Source organism: Pongo pygmaeus, chromosome 18 (genome assembly GCF_028885625.2).
Source record: "Pongo pygmaeus isolate AG05252 chromosome 18, NHGRI_mPonPyg2-v2.0_pri, whole genome shotgun sequence".
Lineage (NCBI taxonomy): Eukaryota > Metazoa > Chordata > Mammalia > Primates > Hominidae > Pongo > Pongo pygmaeus.
Genome location: NC_072391.2, coordinates 31,324,016 through 31,343,554, shown reverse-complemented (window position 1 = coordinate 31,343,554; position 19,539 = coordinate 31,324,016). Strand labels below are relative to the sequence as shown.

Below are 19,539 nucleotides of genomic sequence, written 5' to 3'. Positions count from 1 at the left end.
GCCCACAGCAGCCCCCACTGCAGCCCGGGAAATGGGTGTACATCACACAGGGGACTCAGGTGCACATTTGGAAATAAAGGGCAAGCAAGAGGCCAGAAAGGACAAGGTGGGAGCAGGAGACCTTAGAACTGGGGAGGGGGAGAGGGAGGGGACATGTGGCAACAGCAGCTCAAGTGACTCAGGTCTTGTATCCGCACCTCAACCATTTCCGCCTCCCCTACAAGCCACAGCCACTCTGCAAGAGGAACCTGGGGTTTGTGGTTCCTGTTTTGCTTGGGAAGAAAGAGTAGCAGTGAAGAGGGGGCTGGTGGGAGCTCTGACACATTTCAGCGTCATTAAAGCTTTCCCCGGGGGCGGAAGGGGCCGGATTGGTGGCTCTGGGGTGCATCCCCTCACCTATGATTAGGCTTGCAAAAGAGAACTTGGCTAAACTTTATATTGTGGCTATCTGTGTCTTCCTCTCACCTTCCTGTGACTTCCTTGATGGCAGATGCCATGTATGAAGTGCTGCTGAATTTCTAGAGCCCTGCACGTTAGTAGGATTCCATTTTCCATCAGCTGAGTGACCTGGGAGGCACACTAGAGAGGGCACATTTCTTTTCTTTTTTTTTTTTGAGACAGTCTCACTCTGTCACCCAGGCTGGAGTGCAGTGGCACAATCTCAGCTCACTGCAACCTCTGCCTCCCGGGTTCAAGTGATTCTCCTGCCTCAGCCTCCCTAGTAGCTGGGATTACAGGTGTGCGCCACCACGCCTGGCTAATTTTTGTATCTCTAGTAGAGACATGGTTTCACCATGTTAGCCAGGCTGGTTTCGAACTCCTGACCTCAGGTGATCTGCCCACCTCAGCTTCCCAAAGTGCTAGGATGACAGGCATGAGCCACCACGCCCAGACGAGAGGGCACATCTCAAACTGCATTCTGAAGGCCTGGTGGTGAGAAAGAGCATATAGAGGTGGCACAGCCCATAGCAGAGATGAGGCCAAGGACAAGAAGAGAATGCAGGACGCTGCTTTCCAGCTAGAGGAAGGTAAGGGTATGATTCCTTATTTGGAACTGCATAAAGTGACCTTGCTCTACTTCTCTTCCCCGTACCCTCCTTCTCCCCTCCCCAGCCCCACTTTCCTATTCCAATTAGGGAAATTCTATGAAATCACAGCATCAGAATCTTAGGCTTTAAAATCATTTAGTCTGGCCAGGTGCAGTGGCTCACGCCTGTAGTCCTAGCACTTTGGGAAGCCAAGGCGGGTGGATTGCTTGAGCTCAGGAGTTTGAGGCCACCCTGGGCAACGTGGCAAAATCCAGTCTCTACAAAAAATACAAAAATTAGCTGGGCACAGTGGTGCGCACCTGCTGTCCCAGCTACTCGGGAGGCTGAGGTGGGAGGATCGCCTGAGCCTGGGAGGTCAAGGTTGCAGCAAACCAAGATCCTGCCACTGCACTCCAGCCTGGGCAACAGAGCAAAACCCTGTCAAAAAAAGAAAAAAAATCTGGTCTAAGCACCACCTTTGCTGGAGGCAGCAATCCTGCAGCGGCCTGGAGCCAACCCAATGGCTCCCTGCCTCTGGTGCTCTATTTCTTATCACCATACAGGTCTCTGAGGTCACCTTTAGGTCTAACATTGTATGATTGTCAGCAACTTTCCAATTTTTTTCATATATATATCTTCTTTTCTTTTTTACTTTTTCTTTTTTTGAGACAGGATCTCACTCACAGCCTGCACTCCAGGCTGGAGTGCAGTGGCGTGATCATAGCTCACTGTAGCTTCAACCTCCTGGGCACAAGTGATCCTCCCACCTCAGCTTCCAAGGTACCTGTGACTACAGGAATGCGCCACCATGCCCGGCTAATTTTTGTTTTTTATATATATATATTATACATATACATTATTTTATATATATATATTTATATTTGTACCTTGGTTTTCTCATCTGTAACACCAAGGGTTGACGTGCTGTGATATTTTCTGGTTCTAGGATAATTTGGAAATAGGGATCTCTTAACATCTTGGATACTGCCAATAGATCATTTACGAAATCCCCTTAGATGAGTGTTATGTTTATTTAGGTCTCTAAAACAATTTGTAAGGTCAACAGATGGGGATAAGAATGACCTGAAGCTGGTCGTCTTTGTTCGCAACCAGAAACAGTCCTGCCTCAAAAAAAAAAAAAAAAAAAAAAGGGTAGTGGGCAGGTGGCCATATTTGTTTCTGGCAAGTGAGTGCTGAAGGAAAGGAGCTGAAGCCTCTCACAGCCATAACTGGTGCTGGCAGGATACTGTCTCGCTCTTGGGCGTCACTGATCTAAGGTCACGGCTCTGCTTGCTGCTCCCACCCGCTCCAGTTTAAAACCTGCGGTTCCAGGGTTCTCCGGCCCCTCCCTTTCTCATGCTCCGAAGCCGAGAAGGCCCAAAGCGAAGACAGAGAGGACCCGGAAGTAGGAAAAACCTCTGAGCACGTGATGGGGGAACACACGGGTGCTGTCACGTGATCCGACAACCTGCCTCCGCATAGTGCAGAACATTCTGCTGCTCTTAAAGGTACAGGCCTCAGGGTCCCTGCTGTAGACGGGGCGGGGGCAGAGTACGATGGGTGGGGCGTGGTGGGTCGTAGGGCGCTCGAGATGGAGCCCCCAGCTTCCTTGATGGATCGCGGGGCGCGAGTGCCCTAGACAAGCCGGAGCTGGGACCGGCAATCGGGCGTTGATCCTTGTCGCCTGTCGCAGACCCTCATCCCTCCCGTGGGAGCCCCCTTTGGACACTCTATGACCCTGGACCCTCGGGGGACCTGAACTTGATGCGATGGGAGGCTGTGCGGGCTCGCGGCGGCGCTTTTCGGATTCCGAGGGTGAGTATTCCCGCCCACCCTCATGGAGCGACCACCTCTGGCTCGCAGCCCACCTGAGGGGAGTGAGAGCTGACTCGGCCCCGGGAGGACACGCATGGAGTCGTCGTGCACCTGAGCGTGGGTGGGGGTCATGCCCTCTTCTCGCTCTCCCAGGGGAGGAGACCGTCCCGGAGCCACGGCTCCCTCTGTTGGACCATCAGGGCGCGCATTGGAAGAACGCGGTGGGCTTCTGGTGAGTGGCCTGAGAGTTCAGCAAGTGACAATGGCATGAGAAGAGGGAAGTGACAGGAGGAAAGGGGGAAGAAAGAGTTAAGCTGCGCAAAGGAGCTGAACCCACAAATATTTATTGAATCCACTGGTTTGCCCCGGGGGCAGCATGTAAAATTTCCAAACTTCACTCCTTATCACCTTCCGGATTTACCAAGATCTTCATACCACCTGTAGGATTATTTACTTTTTTCTTCCAGCCAATTCAGCCTTAACGTTTTTTAATGCACATATTTTTAAAAAGAAAACTTTAAATCACGACTCCACATGGAAAACCAGCGTTTTCCTAATGAACTTTTAAATAAATGCATCACTACTAAAACTTTTTTTTTATTTATTTTATTTTATTTTATTTTTGAGACAGGGTCTTGCTCTGTTGCCCAGGTTGGAATGCAGTGGTGCAATCACAGCTCCCCGCAGCCTGGAACTCCTGGGCTCAAGTGATTCTCCCACCTCAGCCTCCAAGTAGCTGTGGCTACAGGCGTGCACCACCACATCTGGCTAATTTTTAAATTTTTTTATAGAGATGGGGTCTCACTATGGGACCTGGGCTGGTCTCAAACTCGTGGCCTCAAGTGGTCCTCCTACCTCAACCTTCCAAAGTGCTGAGATTACAAACATGAGCCACCATGCCGGGCCTGAACCTTTTTTTTTTTTTTTTTGAGACAGAGTCTCTCTCTGTTGCCCAGGCTGGTGTGCAGTGGCGCGATCTCGGCTCACTGCAAACTCTGCCTCCCAGGTTCCCACCATTCTTCTGCCTCAGCCTCCCGAGTAGCTGAGACTACAGGAGCCTGCCACCACACCCGGCTATTTTTTTGTATTTTTAGTAGAGATGGGGTTTCACCGCGTTATCCAGGATGGTCTCGATCTCCTGACCTCATGATCCGCCCGCCTCGGCCTCCCAAAGTGCTGGGATTACAGGTGTGAGCCACCGCGCCCGGCTTTTTTTTTTTTTTTTTTTTTTTAATTTTATTTTTGAGACAGAGTCTCAGTCTGTCACCCAGGCTGGAGAGCAGTGGAACGATCTCGGCTCACTGAAACCTCCGCCTCCCAGGTTTAAGCGATTCTCCTGTCTCAGCCCCCCGAGTAGCTGGGATTACAGGCGCATGCCACCAGACGCAGCTAATTTTTTGTATTTTTAGTAGAGACAGGATTTCACCATGTTGGTCAGGCTGGTCTGGAACTCCTGACCTTAGGTGATCCGCTTGCCTCCACCTCCCAAAGTGCTGGGATTACAGGCATGAGCCACCGTGCCCCGCCCTGAAACTTTTTAAAAGGTCATCCACATACCTTCTAAAATCATTCAAATACCAAGCCTCAGGAAATACTTCTAGCATTAACCTAAACATTGAGGACTTGGATCCTCAACCCACTTCCAGCTTGGGTTGAAAATGGCTTCCCTTGTACTATTTGGAAGAGTCACTTAACCTCTCTGACCTGGTTCCTCTACAGTCAAATGGGAAGAGTAGTATTGTAGTTCTACTTCCAAGGCTTATGAAAAGGCCCCTGATGAAATCTCTGGCACCCGACCCAGATTCCCTCCCATCACTGCATGCAGCTCTGGGAGATGAGAGTAAACAAACAGAACTCTTCCTGGATCCTAAAGGCCTTTGGTCTTATCTTGTTTTGATCTGTACAGCATTCTGTTGGGGGGATAGTCGGGAGAGAAATTTGTATCCCCATTTTACACATGAGTAGACTGAGACTACTAAACAGCAGACTTGGGGCTTGAACACAGTCCTTTCGGTTTCAAGCCCCAGTATATATATATATATATATATATATATATATATATATATATATTTTTTTTTTTTTTTTTTTTTTTGAGACAGAAGTTTCAAAAAAGCGTGATCTTGGCTTACTGCAACCTCCGCCTCCCAATTCAGGCGATTCTTGTGCCTCACCCTCCAAAGTAGCTGGGATTACAGGCGGGAGCCACCACGCCAAACTGATTTTTGTATTTTTAGTAGAGACAGGGTTTTGTCATGTTGGCCAGGATGGTCTCGAACTCCAGGCCTCAAGTGATCCATCCGCCTCGGCCTCCCAAAGTGCTGGGATTACAGGTGTGAGCCACTGCACCCGGCTGCCCCAGGATTTTTTTTTTTTTTTTTTACTGTACTGCAGTGCATCAGAGGATGAGAAACGCCCCAGGAACTGAGTCACAATGGGAGCTCGCGGGAGAGAATGGTCACAGAGAGTTTCTGGGAGAGGCCTTGGAGGCTGGAAGTGAATCCAAGTCTGTGATCCCAAAGCCCCTATTTCTTCCTTTTTTTTTTTTTTTTTTGAGATAGAGTCTCGCTCTTGTAGCCCAGGCTGGAATGCAATGGCGCAATCTCGGCTTACCGCAACCTCCGCCTTTCGGGTTCAAGTGGTTCTCCTGCCTCAGCCTCCTGAGTAGCTAGGATTATAGGCATGTGCAACTTCGCCCAGCTAATTTTGTATTTTTTAGTAGAGACGGGATTTCTCCATATTGGTCAGGCTGGTCTCGAACTCCCGACCTCAGGTGATCCACCTACCTCAGCCCCTCAAAGTGCTGGAATTACAGGTGTGAGCCACTGCACCCGGCCTTTTCCTTTTTATTTTTTATTTTTGTGACAGGGTCTTGCTCTGTCACCCAGGCTGGAGTGCAGTGGCATGATCACAGTTCACTGCAGCCTCTGACTCCTGGACTCAAGCAATCCTCCCACCTCAGCCTCCCAAGTAGCTGGGACTACAGTGCGAGCCACCACACCTGGCTAACTTTTAAATTTTTTGAAGAGACGGGGGTCTCACTATCTTGCCCAAGCACCAAAGCCTGTATTTTTGACCCCAACATTGAATGAGGATGGGATCTGGTGATAGAGGAAAAAAAAAAGAGGGGGCTGATTGAAGGGCACAGGTAAGGGAAGGTTTGGCACAAAGGCTACAGATGGCTGCAGGATGAGGAGGGAGTTGAGACCTGTCCTGCTCCTTCCAGGCTGCTGGGCCTTTGCAACAACTTCTCTTATGTGGTGATGCTGAGTGCTGCCCACGACATACTTAGCCACGAGAGGACATCGGGAAACCAGAGCCATGTAAGTGACTCTCTACCACCACCACCATAGTTAGTCCCTGTGGGAAGATGAGGGGGTGGGACAAGGGGGGGTAAAGTTTCCAGTCTCTGGCTGGGCGCAGTGGCTCACATCTGTAATCCCAGCAGTTTGGGAGGCTGAGGCGGGCGGATCACTTGAAGTCAGGAGTTCGAGACCAGCCTGGCCAAATGGTGAAACTCCGACTCTACTAAAAATACAGAAACTAGCTGCGTGTGGTGGCACACACCTGTAGTCTGAGCTATTCAGGAGGCTGAGGCAGGAGAATTGCTTGAAGCCAGGAGGCAGAAGTTGCAATGAGCCAAGATCACACCACTGCACTCTAGCTTGGGCAACAGAGTGAGACTCCATCTCAAAAAAAAGAAAGCTCTTGAATGTGTTATCTAAACAAGGTCCATTTACAGGGCCGTCTGTGGCCTGTGGTCTAGTAGGGTGAGACTCATATGGAAACCCCCTCTTCATTGTGCATGCAGAGACGCTGAGGTCCTGAGAAGTCAGTCACTGCTGACCCACAGCCATCCTTCAAGTGAAGGCAGATTGGGGACGGGAGCCAGGCTCTGTGTGTCTATCCCTCTGCCTCCAGGGTGAAAGACATGCTTTTCTCCCATTAGGTGGACCCAGGCCCAACGCCGATCCCCCACAACAGCTCATCACGATTTGACTGCAACTCTGTCTCTACGGCTGTGCGTACTCATCTCACCTGGTCCTTGCCTGACCCAGGGCCCCTGGGTCTATAGACCCCACTCCCAGCCCTTCGCTACCCAGCTGGGACTGTCATGATTAAAACAGTTGAGACCTGGGCTGGGCGCATTGGCTCACACTTGTAATCCCAGCACTTTGGGAGACCAAGGTGGGAGGATCACTTGAGCCTAGGAGTTTGAGACCAGCCTGGGCAGTATGGTGAGACCCCATCTTAAGGAAAAAAATTAAAAATATATATATATGTAATAATTGAGACCTTAATATAATTTCTGAGGCTGAGGCGGATGGATCACTTGAGGCCAGGAGTTCGAGACCAGCCTGGCCAACATGGTGAAACCCCATCTGTACTAAAAATACAAAAATTAGCCAGGCATGGTGGTGCATGCCTGTAATCCCAGCTACTCGGGAGGCTGAGGCAGGAGAATCACTTGAACCCGGGAGGTGGAGGTTGTAGTGAGCCAAGATCGAGCCACTACACTCCAGCCTGGGTGGCAGAATGATAAGACTCAGTCTCTCTCTCTCTCTCTCTATATATATATATACACACGTATATATATATATGTATATATATACACACGTATATATATATATATACGTATATATATATAGTTTCTGAGTCCTTTCTGTCTGTACCGTATGTTAGCTCATTTAAGCCACACAGCAGTCCTGTGAGCTAGGCACTATGATATTCCCATTTTCCAGATGACGAAATTGAAGCTCAGAGAGTATAAACTCTTGACACACAGCTAAGGAGTGGCAGAGCTAAGACTTGAACCCAGGTGTGCCTCACTCCAGAGCCTGTGTTTGTAGCAGGCCTGTTTGGCCAGCTCCTGCCTCTCCTTGGCCACGTGGTTGGGAGGGTTGTCCCCTGGAAGCTCTGCGGTCTCACTCTATTCTCCTTTCCCAGGCTGTGCTCCTGGCGGACATCCTCCCCACACTCATCATCAAATTGTTGGCTCCTCTTGGCCTTCACCTGCTGCCCTACAGGTCTGGGTGAGGGTAGCGGGAGGCAGGGTGGGCAGGAGCTGAGAAAGGGGAGGCCGGGATGGCTGAGATGCTGAGAGTAGAGACTGACGTTCCCCCTCCCTTCCCTTCTCACCCCCTCAGCCCCCGGGTTCTCGTCAGTGGGATTTGTGCTGCTGGAAGCTTCGTCCTGGTTGCCTTTTCTCATTCCGTGGGGACCAGCCTGTGTGGTGAGTGTGTGGTTCTGTGTTAGATGGGGGGCCCCGAGGAACCACATCACAGCATTTGTGGGAAGAGTCTCCCCAGCCTCCCAGAGGAAAGGGATTCATTCTGTCACCCTTAGAAGCCTGCTAGGGCTATCAGCAGTAGGAGATGGGAGACTGGGACAATTTGGAGGGGAAGGCAGTGGAGGAGATGGGAGAAAATGGATGAATTAGACGGAGATTGAGGTGAACAAAGTCAAGACTCTGTGATGGACCGGGCACATGACTCATGCCTATGGTCCCAGCACTTCGGAAAGCCGAGGCGGGTGGATCACCTGAGGTCAGGAGTTCGAAACCAGCCTGGCCAACATGGAGAAACCCAGTCTCTACCAAAAATACAAAAATTAGCTGGGTGTGGTGGCACGAGCCTGTAATCCCAGCTACTCGGGAGGCTGAGGCAGGAGAATCTCTTGAACCTGAGAGGCAGAGGTTGCAGTGAGCCGAGATCACGCCACTGTACTCCAGTCTGGGTGACAGGGCGAGACTCCGTCTCCAAAAAGAAAAGAAAAGAAAAAGACTGATGAAGGGGCAGAGACATCAAGGGTGCATGTCTGCCCCTGGTCTGATAACTGGGTGGATGGAGGTGCCACTCTCCATGAAGGCACATGCAGGGGAGTGGGGCTCTGCTTCAGACCTGGAACCTGGCCTATGTGTGGGATCTGTTGGAGCCTCTATGAGCTGATACTGAGGAGGCCATGACCAGACACATTAGGTGCCTGGGCAGTGTGGCAAGGTGAGGTGTGACCATCCCAGTGCTTGTCCTCCCCCCAGGTGTGGTCTTCGCTAGCATCTCATCAGGCCTTGGGGAGGTCACCTTCCTCTCCCTCACTGCCTTCTACCCCAGGTAAGTAGGTGGAGCAGGGAGTGTGGGGAGAGGCTGTCCCATGGTCAGCCTTGGTCCTCCTGAATGTTCCTGTGTTCTCCTTCCCAGGGCCGTGATCTCCTGGTGGTCCTCAGGGACTGGGGGAGCTGGGCTGCTGGGGGCCCTGTCCTACCTGGGCCTCACCCAGGCTGGCCTCTCCCCTCAGCAGACCCTGCTGTCCATGCTGGGTATCCCTGCCCTACTGCTGGCCAGGTGAGCTGCCCTGAGCCGGGAGGGAGAGGGGTCCAAGGAGAGAAAAGTTGGCCATGGCTGGGCATGTCGGCTCACGCCTGTAATCCCAGCACTTTGGGAGGCCAAGGAGGGCGGATCGCCTAAGGTCAGGAAACCAGCCTGGCCAACGTGGTGAAACCCTGTCTCTACTAAAAATACAACAATTAGCCAGGTGTGGTGGCGGGGGCCTGTAGTCCCAACTACTCAGGAGGCTGAGGCAGGAGAATCGCTTGAACCCCGGAGGCAGTGGTGGCAGTGAGCCGAGATCGCGCCATTGCACTCCAGCCCGGGCGACAGAGTGAGACTGTCTCAGGAAAAAAAAAGAAGAAAAGAAAACTTGATTATGATTGCAATCTTCAAGTCCCTACCTTGCTCTGAAGGGAGGCAGAATCTGGACTCTGATAGCCCCACATGTGAGTCCTGGAGCTGCCACTTTTTAGCTCTGTAGCATTGAACAAGTTACTCCACCTCTCTGAACCCTCAGTTTCCCCATATCTCAAATGACAGTCGTTCTTGCTTTCCTTGGAGGTGATGAGGGTAATGCATTCAGCACAGTGTGGTTCCCAAGGTGATTAGAAGTAGGATGAGGGTGGACTTTATTTGATTAGTTCCTTTTTTTTTTTTTTAAATCAGTGTTGACCAGGTTGGCCTCGAATGTGTAGCCTCGCCTGCCCAAATGCCAGGGCAACCGGCCTGAGCCACGGCGACTCCCTTTTTTTTTTTTTTTTTGAGACGGAGTCTTGTTATGTCACTCAGGCTGGAGTGCAGTGGCTGGTGTGATCTCAGCTCACTGCAGCCTGGGCCTCCCGGGCTCTAGTGATTCTCCTGCCTCAGCCTCCCGAGTAGCTGGGACTACAGGCCCATGCCACCATGCCTGGCTAATTTTTTATATTTTTAGTAGAGATGGGGTTTCACTGTCTTGGCCAGGCTGGTCTCGAACTCCTGACCTCAAGTGATCCGCCTGCCTTGGCCTCCCATAATGCTGGGAATAAAGGCGTGAGCCACCGCGCCCGGCCTGATTAGTTCTGTGTATTTTCATGCATATTACGAAACACTTTGGCTGGGCATGGTGGCTCACACCTGTAATCCCAGCACTTTGGGAGGCCAAGGTGGGCAGATCACGAGGTCAGGAGTTCGAGACCAGCCTGGCCAATATGGTGAAACCCCATCTCTACTAAAAATACAAAAATTAGCCAGGCTTGGTGGTGCTTGCCTGTAGTCCCAGCTACTTGGGAGGCTGAGGAGAAGAATCGCTTGAACCCAGGAGGCAGAGGTTGCAGTGAGCCACGATTGTGCCACTGCACTCCAGGCTGGGCAACAGAGCGAGACTCCATCTAAAAAAAAAAAAAGCACACATACTTTGAACTAGCCAGTTATACCTGGCCCTTCACAAGATTAGTGCTTAGGACAAGTCTAGGTAGAAAAAGTGAGTCTATTTAAAGAAAAATATTAAATAAAAATATATATATACAGGAGGAATATGGATATGGCAAATAACATGAAGCCAGAACCTAAGTGACTAAAATTGAGGAAGTTCTGGCCTATGCAGAGTGAACGTATAATTAATGAGAGCTAGAGCAACCATTAGAATAATAATGGCCAGAAAACAGAACTGACTTGCTAGGTATGAGCCAGGAGTCCAAACAAGGGCCTGCTGAGCACAGTGACTCACGGCTGTAATCCCAGTGCTTTAGGAGGCTGAGGCTGGAGGACCACTAGAGGCAAGAAATTTGAGACCAGCCTGGGCAACATAGCGAGACTCCATTTATACAAAAAATGGAAAATATGAGGCGGGCTTGGTGGCACATGCCTGTAGTCCCAGCTACTTGGGAGGCTGAGGCAGAAGGATCACTTGAGCCTGGGAGGTCGCGGCTGCAGTGAGCTATGATTGCACTACTGCATTCCAGCCTGGGTGATGGAGAAAGACCCTGTCTCTGAAAAAAATCAAAACAAAACAAAGGCCCATGAATAGGAACAACAAAGAGATAAATTCAGCTCCAAAGAAGGAAGCCTTTGTCCACAATTGCAGCTCTCCAGCACAGCGTAGGAGCCTTAGAGGCAGTGAGCTACCCATCTTTGGAAGTGTTCAAAGGTAGAGGTGTTCCCGGGGAAAACAGTGGCCTAGACGGTCCCTGGGGACCTTCCCAGCCAGTAGGGTTCTCTGACCCTGCCTTCATCCTACTCCTAGCTATTTCTTGTTGCTCACATCTCCTGAGGCCCAGGACCCTGGAGGGGAAGAAGAGGCAGAGAGTGCAGCCCGGCAGCCCCTCATAGGAACCGAGGCCCCGGAGTCGAAGCCAGGTAGGAGACACAGACCCTCAGAGAGGTCACTTTCTTTCCCTCTGGGTTTGGCCTTTTCCTCTGCAATAGACATAGTTAAGAGGGGAAAGAGAGTGAGTGTACTGGTTATGGGAAAAGCCTTTGTCTATTTGAGAAGTACTTGTTGAGGCCGAGCACAGTGGCTCACACCTGTAATATCCCAGCACTCTGGGAGGCTGAGGCAGGAGGATCGCTTGAGCTCAGGAGTTTGAGTCCAGCCTGGGCAACAGAGCAAGACCTTGTCGCAAAAAAAAAAAAAAAGAAAAAGAAAAAGAAAAAAAAGGAAAGAAAGAAAAGAAAGGAAGGGAGGGAGGGAGAAAGGGAGGGGTATTAATTCAGTACTTAACATGTGCCAGGCATTCCAATCACAAGTGCTGAGGCCTGTGGTGGGGATAAGCTAGGATGTTCTAGAACCAGAGAATGGCCAGTGAGACAGGGCAGGGTGGGCCAATGGCCAGCTGTGTAGCTGTACAAGAGACATTGGCTGGGCGTGGTGGCTCACACCTGTAATCCCAGCACTTTGGGAGGCTGAGGCAGATGGATCATCTGGGGTCAAGAGTTTGAGACCAGTCTGGCCAACATGGTGAAACCCCATCTCTACTAAAAATACAAAAATTAGCCAGGCATGCCTGTAGTCCCAGCTACTTGGGAAGCTGAGGCACAAGAATCACTTGAGCCCGGGAGGCAGAGGTTGCAGTGAGCCGAGATCGCACCACTGCACTGCAGCCTGGGCAACTGAGTGAGACTCTGTCTCAAAAAATAAAAAAAAATTAAAATAAAAGAGATGTGAAGAGGTCTCACCTGGTTAGCTTTTTTTTTCATCATGGTAAAGTATTACTCGAAGTTTATCATTTTATTATTTTTTTATCTTATTTTATTTTTTTGAGACGGAGTTTCACTCTTGTTGCCCAGGCTGGAGTGCAATGGCGCAATCTCAGCTCACTACAACCTCTGCCTCCCGGGTTCAAGTGATTCTCCTGCCTCAGCCACCCGAGTGGCTGGGATTACAGGCACCCACCACCACACACGGCTAATTTTTGTGTTTTTAGTAGAGATGGGGTTTCTCCATATTGGCCAGGGTGGTCTTGAACTCCTGACCTCAGGTGATCCGCCCGCCTCAGTCTCCCAAGGTGCTGGGATTACAAGCATGAGCCACTGCGCCCAGCCATTTTAACCATTTTTAAGTGTCCAGTCCAGTGGCATGTAAGTCAGTTCCCACTGTTGCGTGGTCTGGTTAATTCTGTGACACCGGCGCCTCTTTGCCGAGTCTTCAGTGTGAAAACTTCATCCGCCCTTCTCGCTCTGTTCCCCTGCAGGCTCCAGCTCCAGCCTCTCCCTTCGGGAAAGGTGGACAGTGTTCAAGGTTCGGATGTTGGCTGGGGTGTGTCCCTGTGGGGGTTGCTCATCTCCGGGCCCCCTGCTTATATCTTCCGCCTTTTCCAGGGTCTGCTGTGGTACATTGTTCCCTTGGTGGTAGTTTACTTCGCCGAGTATTTCATTAACCAGGGACTTGTAAGTGAGGGGTGCTGGGAGGGGTGTGGAGGTGGCAATTGGGGCTGGGACCCGCACGGCCCCGTCCATCTCCCCTGTCTGGTGTTTGCTGCAGTTTGAACTCCTCTTTTTCCGGAACACTTCCCTGAGTCATGCTCAGCAATACCGCTGGTAAGAGGAGCGAGGGCAGTGGGCTGGGAGGGCGCCATGGTGATGCGGCTGCCCTGCCCAGTAGGCACCCAGGGGAACGGGATGGTCCCTGGAGGAGCCTCCTCTCTTACCCCCTACCCTAACCTCAGGTACCAGATGCTGTACCAGGCTGGTGTCTTTGCCTCCCGCTCTTCTCTCCGCTGCTGTCGCATCCGTTTCACCTGGGCCCTGGCCCTGCTGCAGGTACCAAACCCCTGCCCCTCACTCCACTCCCAGCTTGGCTCCCAGCTTCCCCAAACCCCCCTGCTTCCCACTATCAGTGGGAAGTGTAAATTTTTTTTTTTTTTGAGACAGTCTTGCTCTGTCGTCCAGGCTGGAGTGCAGTGGCGCAATCTTGGCTCACTGCAACCTCTGCCTTCCGGGTTCAAGTGATTCTCCTGCCTCAGATAGGATTACAGGCGCCCACCACCATAACTGGCTAATTTTTGTATTTTTAGTAGAGATGGGGTTTTGCCATATTGGCTGGTCTTGAACTCCTGACCTCAGGTGATCTGCCGGCCTCAGCCTCCCAAAGTGCTGGGATTACAGGGAAGTGTAAATTGTACACTATCATTTCTTAGCACAGGGAATCAAAGTCCAGCAGGGCTCCATGTAAAATGTATAGCCTCAGGAGCCAAGCAAAACCGAGCTTCAGTACTCAGCCACAGTGTGACTTAGGGCAGGTCTCAGAACCTCTCTGAGCCTCAATTTCCTCATGTATAAATTGGGTGTGGCCAATACCTATTTTTCAGGGTAGTTGTAAGAAATAGAGATGAGAGAAAGAATCGAAGAACAAGGTTTTGGTGGTGTGTGTGTGTGTGTGTGTGTGTGTGTGTGTGTAGCGTTGGGATTAGGCCGGGCCAGGTGGCTCATGCCTGTAATCCCAGCACTATGGGAGGCTGAGGCAGGTGGATCATTTGAGCTTGGTAGTTCAAGTCCAGCCTGGGCAACATGGCACAATCACATCTCTACAAAAATTAGCCAGGTGTAGTGGCGCACACCTGTAGTCTTAGCTACTGGGAAGCTGAGGTGGGAGGATCACTTGAACCCATGAGGTCAAGGCTGCAGTAACCAAGGTCATGCCACTGCACTCCAACATAGGCAATGGAGCGAGACCCTGTCTCCCAGAAAAAGAAAAAAGAAAGAAAAAGTCGGGACCTTCCTCTGTCTCCCAGGCTGGAGTACAGTGGCATGATCATAGGTCACTTACCTCAGGCAGAGACAGGCTTTCAAATAATGTTTCTAACTATAAGAAAATGTACAGTTCTTTTATTCTAGATAGTTAATTATTATAGCATCGGTGACTTTGAAGTCAATGAGTTATTTATCTTAAGGGTGGTGAGCAAATTCAACTGCCCTTGGCAAACAGTAGTTTACAGCTTTAAGGGCACAAACACCCTTCCTTACAACGGTCTAATAAAAGGAGTTTCATATAACCAGCATTCATTGTTTCAAGGTTACAATCCACAGCCCCTGCAGGTAACTGTTACAATAAACTGTCAACTGTGACAGGAAAGTCCTCTGCCCTTGAAATTTAGGAACTTGGCCAGTCCTGGTGGCTCACACCTGTAATCCCAGCACTTTGGGAGGCCAAGGCAGGTGAATCACCTGAGGTCAGGATCAGGAGTTCGAGACCAGTCTGGCCAACACAGTGAAACCCCGTCTCTACTAAAAATACAAAAATTAGTCGGGCGTGGTGGCACCTGTCTGTCATCCCAGCTACTCACTAGGCTGAGGAAGGAGAATTGCTTGAACCTGGGATATGGAGGTTGCAGTGAGCCGAGATTGCAGTACTATACTCCAGCCTGGGCCACAGAGCGAGACTCCATCTCCAAAAACAAAAAAAAAGACTTAGGAACTCAATTCTGTGATAGCAAAATACAGAAATAGAGATTATACTTAGGCCAGATGTTGTGGCTCACACCTGTAATCCCAATACTTTTGGAAGCTAGGGTGGGAAAATCACTTGAAGCTAGGAGCTTGAGACCAGACTGGGCAACATAGTGAGACCCCCATCTCTACGAAAAATTTAAAAAAAAGATAAGCCAGGCGGGAGAATTGCTTGAGCCCAGGAGTTTGAGAGAGCAGCCTGGGTAACATCACGAGACCTCATCTCTACAAAAAACAACAACAGGGTGTGTTGACATTCACCTGTAATCCCAGCTACTCGGGAGGCTGAGGCAGGAGGATCGCTTTAGCCCAGGAGTTCCAGGCTGCAGTGAGCCATAATCATGCCACTGTACCCCAGCCTGGGTGAGACCCTATCTCAAAAAAAAAAAAAAAATTACACTTTAATATTGTGGCAAAAGCATGTAAATATCCTCCAGCCTCCTTCCCTATGTATCTGAGCAGTGCTGCAAGCCCAGGGTTTGTACCCATAAAACCCCAAATTTATAACTCAGGGTGCTTCTAGATACCACTGAAACATGTAGCTTATGGTTTTAAGCTACATGTTTTTAGCTATAATGTTTTTTGTTTTGTTTTTTGAGATGGAGTCTCGCTCTGTTGCCCAGGCTGGAATGTAGCGGTGCAGTCTCGGCTCACTGCAACCTCTGCCTCCCAGATTCAAGCGATTCTCAAGCCTCAGCCTTCCGAGTAGCTGGGATTACAGGTGCACACCACCACGCCCAGCACATTTTTTGTTTTGTTGTGTTTTTTAGAGACAGAGTTTCGCCTTGTAGCTCAGGCTGGAGTACAATGGCGTGATCTTGGCTCCCTGCAACCTCCGCCTCCCGGGTTCAAGCAATTCTTCTGTCTCAGCCTCCTGAGTAGCTGGGATTACAGGCGCGTACCACCACACCTGGCTAATTTTTGTATTTTTTAGTAGAGATGAGGTTTCGCCATGTTGGCCAGGCTGGTCTTGAACTCCTGACCTCAGGTGATCCACCCGCCTTGGCCTTCCAAAGTGCTGGGATTAAAGGCGTGAGCCACCACACCTGGCTAGAGGTGTGTCATTTTAATGCTCATCTTTAAGTCCCCCTCAGATTTAATGAATTAGGATCTCTAGGGTAAGCCCCGCTTGGGGCATTTGTACCTAGATCCCCAGGCGATTCTTACATATATGAAAAGTATGAACCTCCAGGAGGAGGCCTACACACTGCACAAGAGGCAATGTGGCGTGGTCAGGGCTGGGAGAATGGCACCTCCCTGAGGTACTGGGGCACAGAGGTGGGACCTACACCCTGGGGTGGGGATCAAGGAGGCTTCCTGGCCAGGTGCGGTGGCTCCTGCCTATAATCCCAGCACTTTGGGAGGCTGAGGCAGGGGGGCAGCGACTGCTTGAGGCCAGGAGTTCGAGCCCAGCTGAATAGGATGCCCAGCTACTCCCACCTTGTTTTGCCATAGTGAACCAGCGGTTTTTCAAACAGGGGCAATTTTGCTGCCCAGGGGATGTTTGGCAACGTCTGCAGGCATTCTTTGGTTGTCACAACTGAGGGATGCTATGGGCATCTAGTGGACAGAGGCCAGGGATGCTGCTAAATGCGCTGCCGTACACAGGACAGCCCTCACCACGCAGAATGACCAGCACCAAATGCCAAGAGTGCTGCAATTGAGAAATCCTGGTTTCGATGGTCCCACTTCCTTTAAGAAGCCTTTTTTTTTTGAGACAGGATCTTGCTCTGTCACCCAGGCTGGAGTGCAGTGACACAATCATAGCTTACTGCAGCCTCCACCTCCTGGGTTCAAGCAATCCTCCTGTCTCAGACTCCCGAGTAGCTGGGACTACAGGTGCGTGCTACCATGCTTAACTAATTTTTAAATTTTTTGTAGAGACGGAGTTTTGTTATGTTGCCCAGGCTGGTCTCAAACTCCTGGCCTCAAGTGATCATCCCACCTTGGTCTCCCAATGTGCTGGAATTACCTGCATGAGCCACCACACCAGGCTGAGGTTGAGAATTTTTTTTTTTGGGGGGGGGCGGGGAATGGAGTCTCTCTCTGTTGCCCAGGCTGGAGTGCAGTGCTACGATCTTGGCTCACTGCAGCCTCTGCCTCCCAGGTTCAAGCGATTCTCCTGCCTCAGCCTCCCAAGTAGCTGGGACTACAGGACCACTCCACCCAGCTAATTTTTGTATTTTTAGTTGAGATGGGGTTTTACCATGTTTAGTAGAGACCAGGCCAGGCTGGTCTTGAAATCCTGACCTCAGGCAATCTGCCTACCTCAGCCTCCCAAAGTGCTGGGATTACAGGTGTGAGCCACTGCGCCGGGCTGGTGTTGAGATTTTATCTAGACCTGGCAGCCCTCTCCTTCACCAGTAACTCCTAGAACCAGGGGCCCCTGGAGGGGAGGCCCTCTCTCCCTCCCTGTCCTGCCCTGGTCCCAGGCTCAGCCTCTCCCTCTGCTCACAGTGCCTCAACCTGGCGTTCCTGCTGGCGGATGTGTGGTTCGGCTTTCTGCCAAGCATCTACCTCGTCTTCCTGATCATTCTGTATGAGGGGCTCCTGGGAGGCGCAGCCTACGTGAACACCTTCCACAACATCGCCCTGGAGGTCAGCACCAGCCGGGCAAGGGCTGTGGGTGGCCTGTCCAGGGACATCCAGGGCAGGGATGTCTGGGACTGAAGCCTCACCCCTGCTCTCTGCCCTCCCAGACCAGTGATGAGCACCGGGAGTTTGCAATGGCGGCCACCTGCATCTCTGACACGCTGGGGATCTCCCTGTCGGGGCTCCTGGCTTTGCCTCTGCACGACTTCCTCTGCCAGCTCTCCTGATACTCGGGATCCTTGGGACGCAGGTCACATTCACCTGTGGGCAGAGGGACAGGTCAGACACCCAGGCCCACCCCAGAGACCCTCCACGAACTGTGCTCCCGGCCTTCCCGGCAGGTCTGGGAGTAGGGAAGGGCTGAAGCCTTGTTTCCCTTGCAGGGGGGCCAGCCATTGTCTCCCACTTGGGGAGTTTCTTCCTGGCATCATGCCCTCTGAATAAATGCCGATTTTATCCGTGGACTTCTTACACCGTTTTTGTCTCTAAAAAGAAAGTTTTATTATGAAAGTAATACATGCCCACTTTCGTATGTATAGACAGCATAAAGAAGGTATGTCAGCAGATTTCTCCCTTTTTTTGTTTGTTTGTTTTTTGTTTGTTGTTTGTTTGTTTTGACAGAGTCTCGCTCTGTCTTTGTTTTGACAGAGTCTTGCTCTGTCACCTAGGCTGGAGTGCAATGGCGTGATCTTGGCTCACTGCAACCTCCACTTCCTGGTTCAAGCAATTCTTCTGCCTCATTTTCCCGAGTAGCTGGGATTACAGGTGTAGCACTACCGGCTAATTTTTATATTTTTAGTACAGACGACATTTTGCCATGTGGCCAGGCTGGTCTCAAACTCATGACCTCAGGTGATCCGCCCGCCTTGGCCTCCCAAAGTGCTGAGATTACAGGTGTGAGCCACTGTGCCTGGCCTCTGCCGTCTTTGAGGCCTTACATATTCATTCATTCATGCATTCGTTGTTTGGGACAATCTGTAAACAATCATGTTGGACATTCTTTCCAGCATGAAAGTTTTCAGAGAAGTGGAAAGAATTGTGCAGTGAATCAACCTGAGTATGCGCCACCCTGTTCTATGTTAACATTTTGTTACAGTTGCTTTATCATGTAGTCCAGCCCCTATCAAATCTATCTATTCACTGTTCCATCAGTGAGTAGACAGAGCTAATGAATGGCAGGGTTGGCACCCGAGGCATTTTATTATTATTTTTTTATTTTTAGAGACAGGGTTGCACTCTGTCACCCAGGCTGAAGTGCAGTGGCACAGTCGTGGCTCACTGTAGCCTTGACCTCCTGGACTGAAACAATCCTCACACCTTGGCCTCCCAAGTAGCTGGGACTATAAGTGCATGCCACCAAGCCCAGCTAATTTTTTTTTTTTTTTTTTTTTTTTTTTTTTTTTTTGTAGAGACGTGATCTTCCTATGTTACCCAGGCTGGTCTTAAACTCTTGAGCTCAAGCAGTCCTGCCTCGGCCTCCCAAAGTACTGAGATTACAAGCATGAGCCACTGCTCCCAGCCTCCTGTTATTTAGGTACAGTTGGTATACACAGTAAAATGTATAAATTGTTACATATTTTTACAGTAAACTGAGTCTGGGCCAGGCGCTGTGGCTCACACCTGTAATCCCAGCACTTTGGGAGGCTGAGGCGGGCAGATCACCTGAGGTCAGGAGTTTGAGACTAGCCTGGACTACGTGACAAAACCCTGTCTCTATGAAAAATGTAAAAAATTAGCCAGGTGTGGTGGCACGCACCTGTAGTCCCAGCTACTTGGAAGTCTGAGGCACAAGAATTGCTTGAACCCAGGAGGCGGAGGTTGTGGTGAGCTGAAATTGCGCCACTGCACTCCAGCCTGGG

General features: G+C 50.6%; 1 protein-coding gene across 6 annotated transcripts; it reads left to right on the top strand.

The window, feature by feature from the left end:
• The first annotated feature begins 784 nt into the window (after positions 1–784).
• Positions 785–18,144, top strand: CLN3 (CLN3 lysosomal/endosomal transmembrane protein, battenin). 6 transcript variants are annotated; one of them, XM_054454449.2, is made up of 16 exons: positions 785–1,028; positions 2,361–2,536; positions 2,722–3,075; positions 6,067–6,163; positions 6,790–6,861; positions 7,788–7,867; positions 7,988–8,073; positions 8,878–8,950; positions 9,038–9,181; positions 11,388–11,500; positions 12,835–12,881; positions 12,962–13,030; positions 13,125–13,180; positions 13,309–13,402; positions 17,546–17,686; positions 17,788–18,144. In XM_054454449.2, the coding sequence occupies exons 3-16, from the start codon at positions 2,798–2,800 to the stop codon at positions 17,905–17,907; spliced, it is 1,470 nt and encodes a 489-aa protein (XP_054310424.1). In that variant the 5' UTR covers positions 785–1,028; positions 2,361–2,536; positions 2,722–2,797; the 3' UTR covers positions 17,908–18,144. The 6 variants fall into 6 exon arrangements, with proteins under 6 accessions (XP_054310424.1, XP_054310426.1, XP_063510318.1 ...); XM_054454451.2 differs by lacking the exon at positions 785–1,028 and having other exon boundaries at positions 2,218–2,536; positions 2,722–2,843; positions 2,997–3,075; XM_063654248.1 differs by lacking the exon at positions 785–1,028 and having other exon boundaries at positions 2,329–2,536.
• Positions 18,145–19,539: the final 1,395 nt, after the last annotated feature.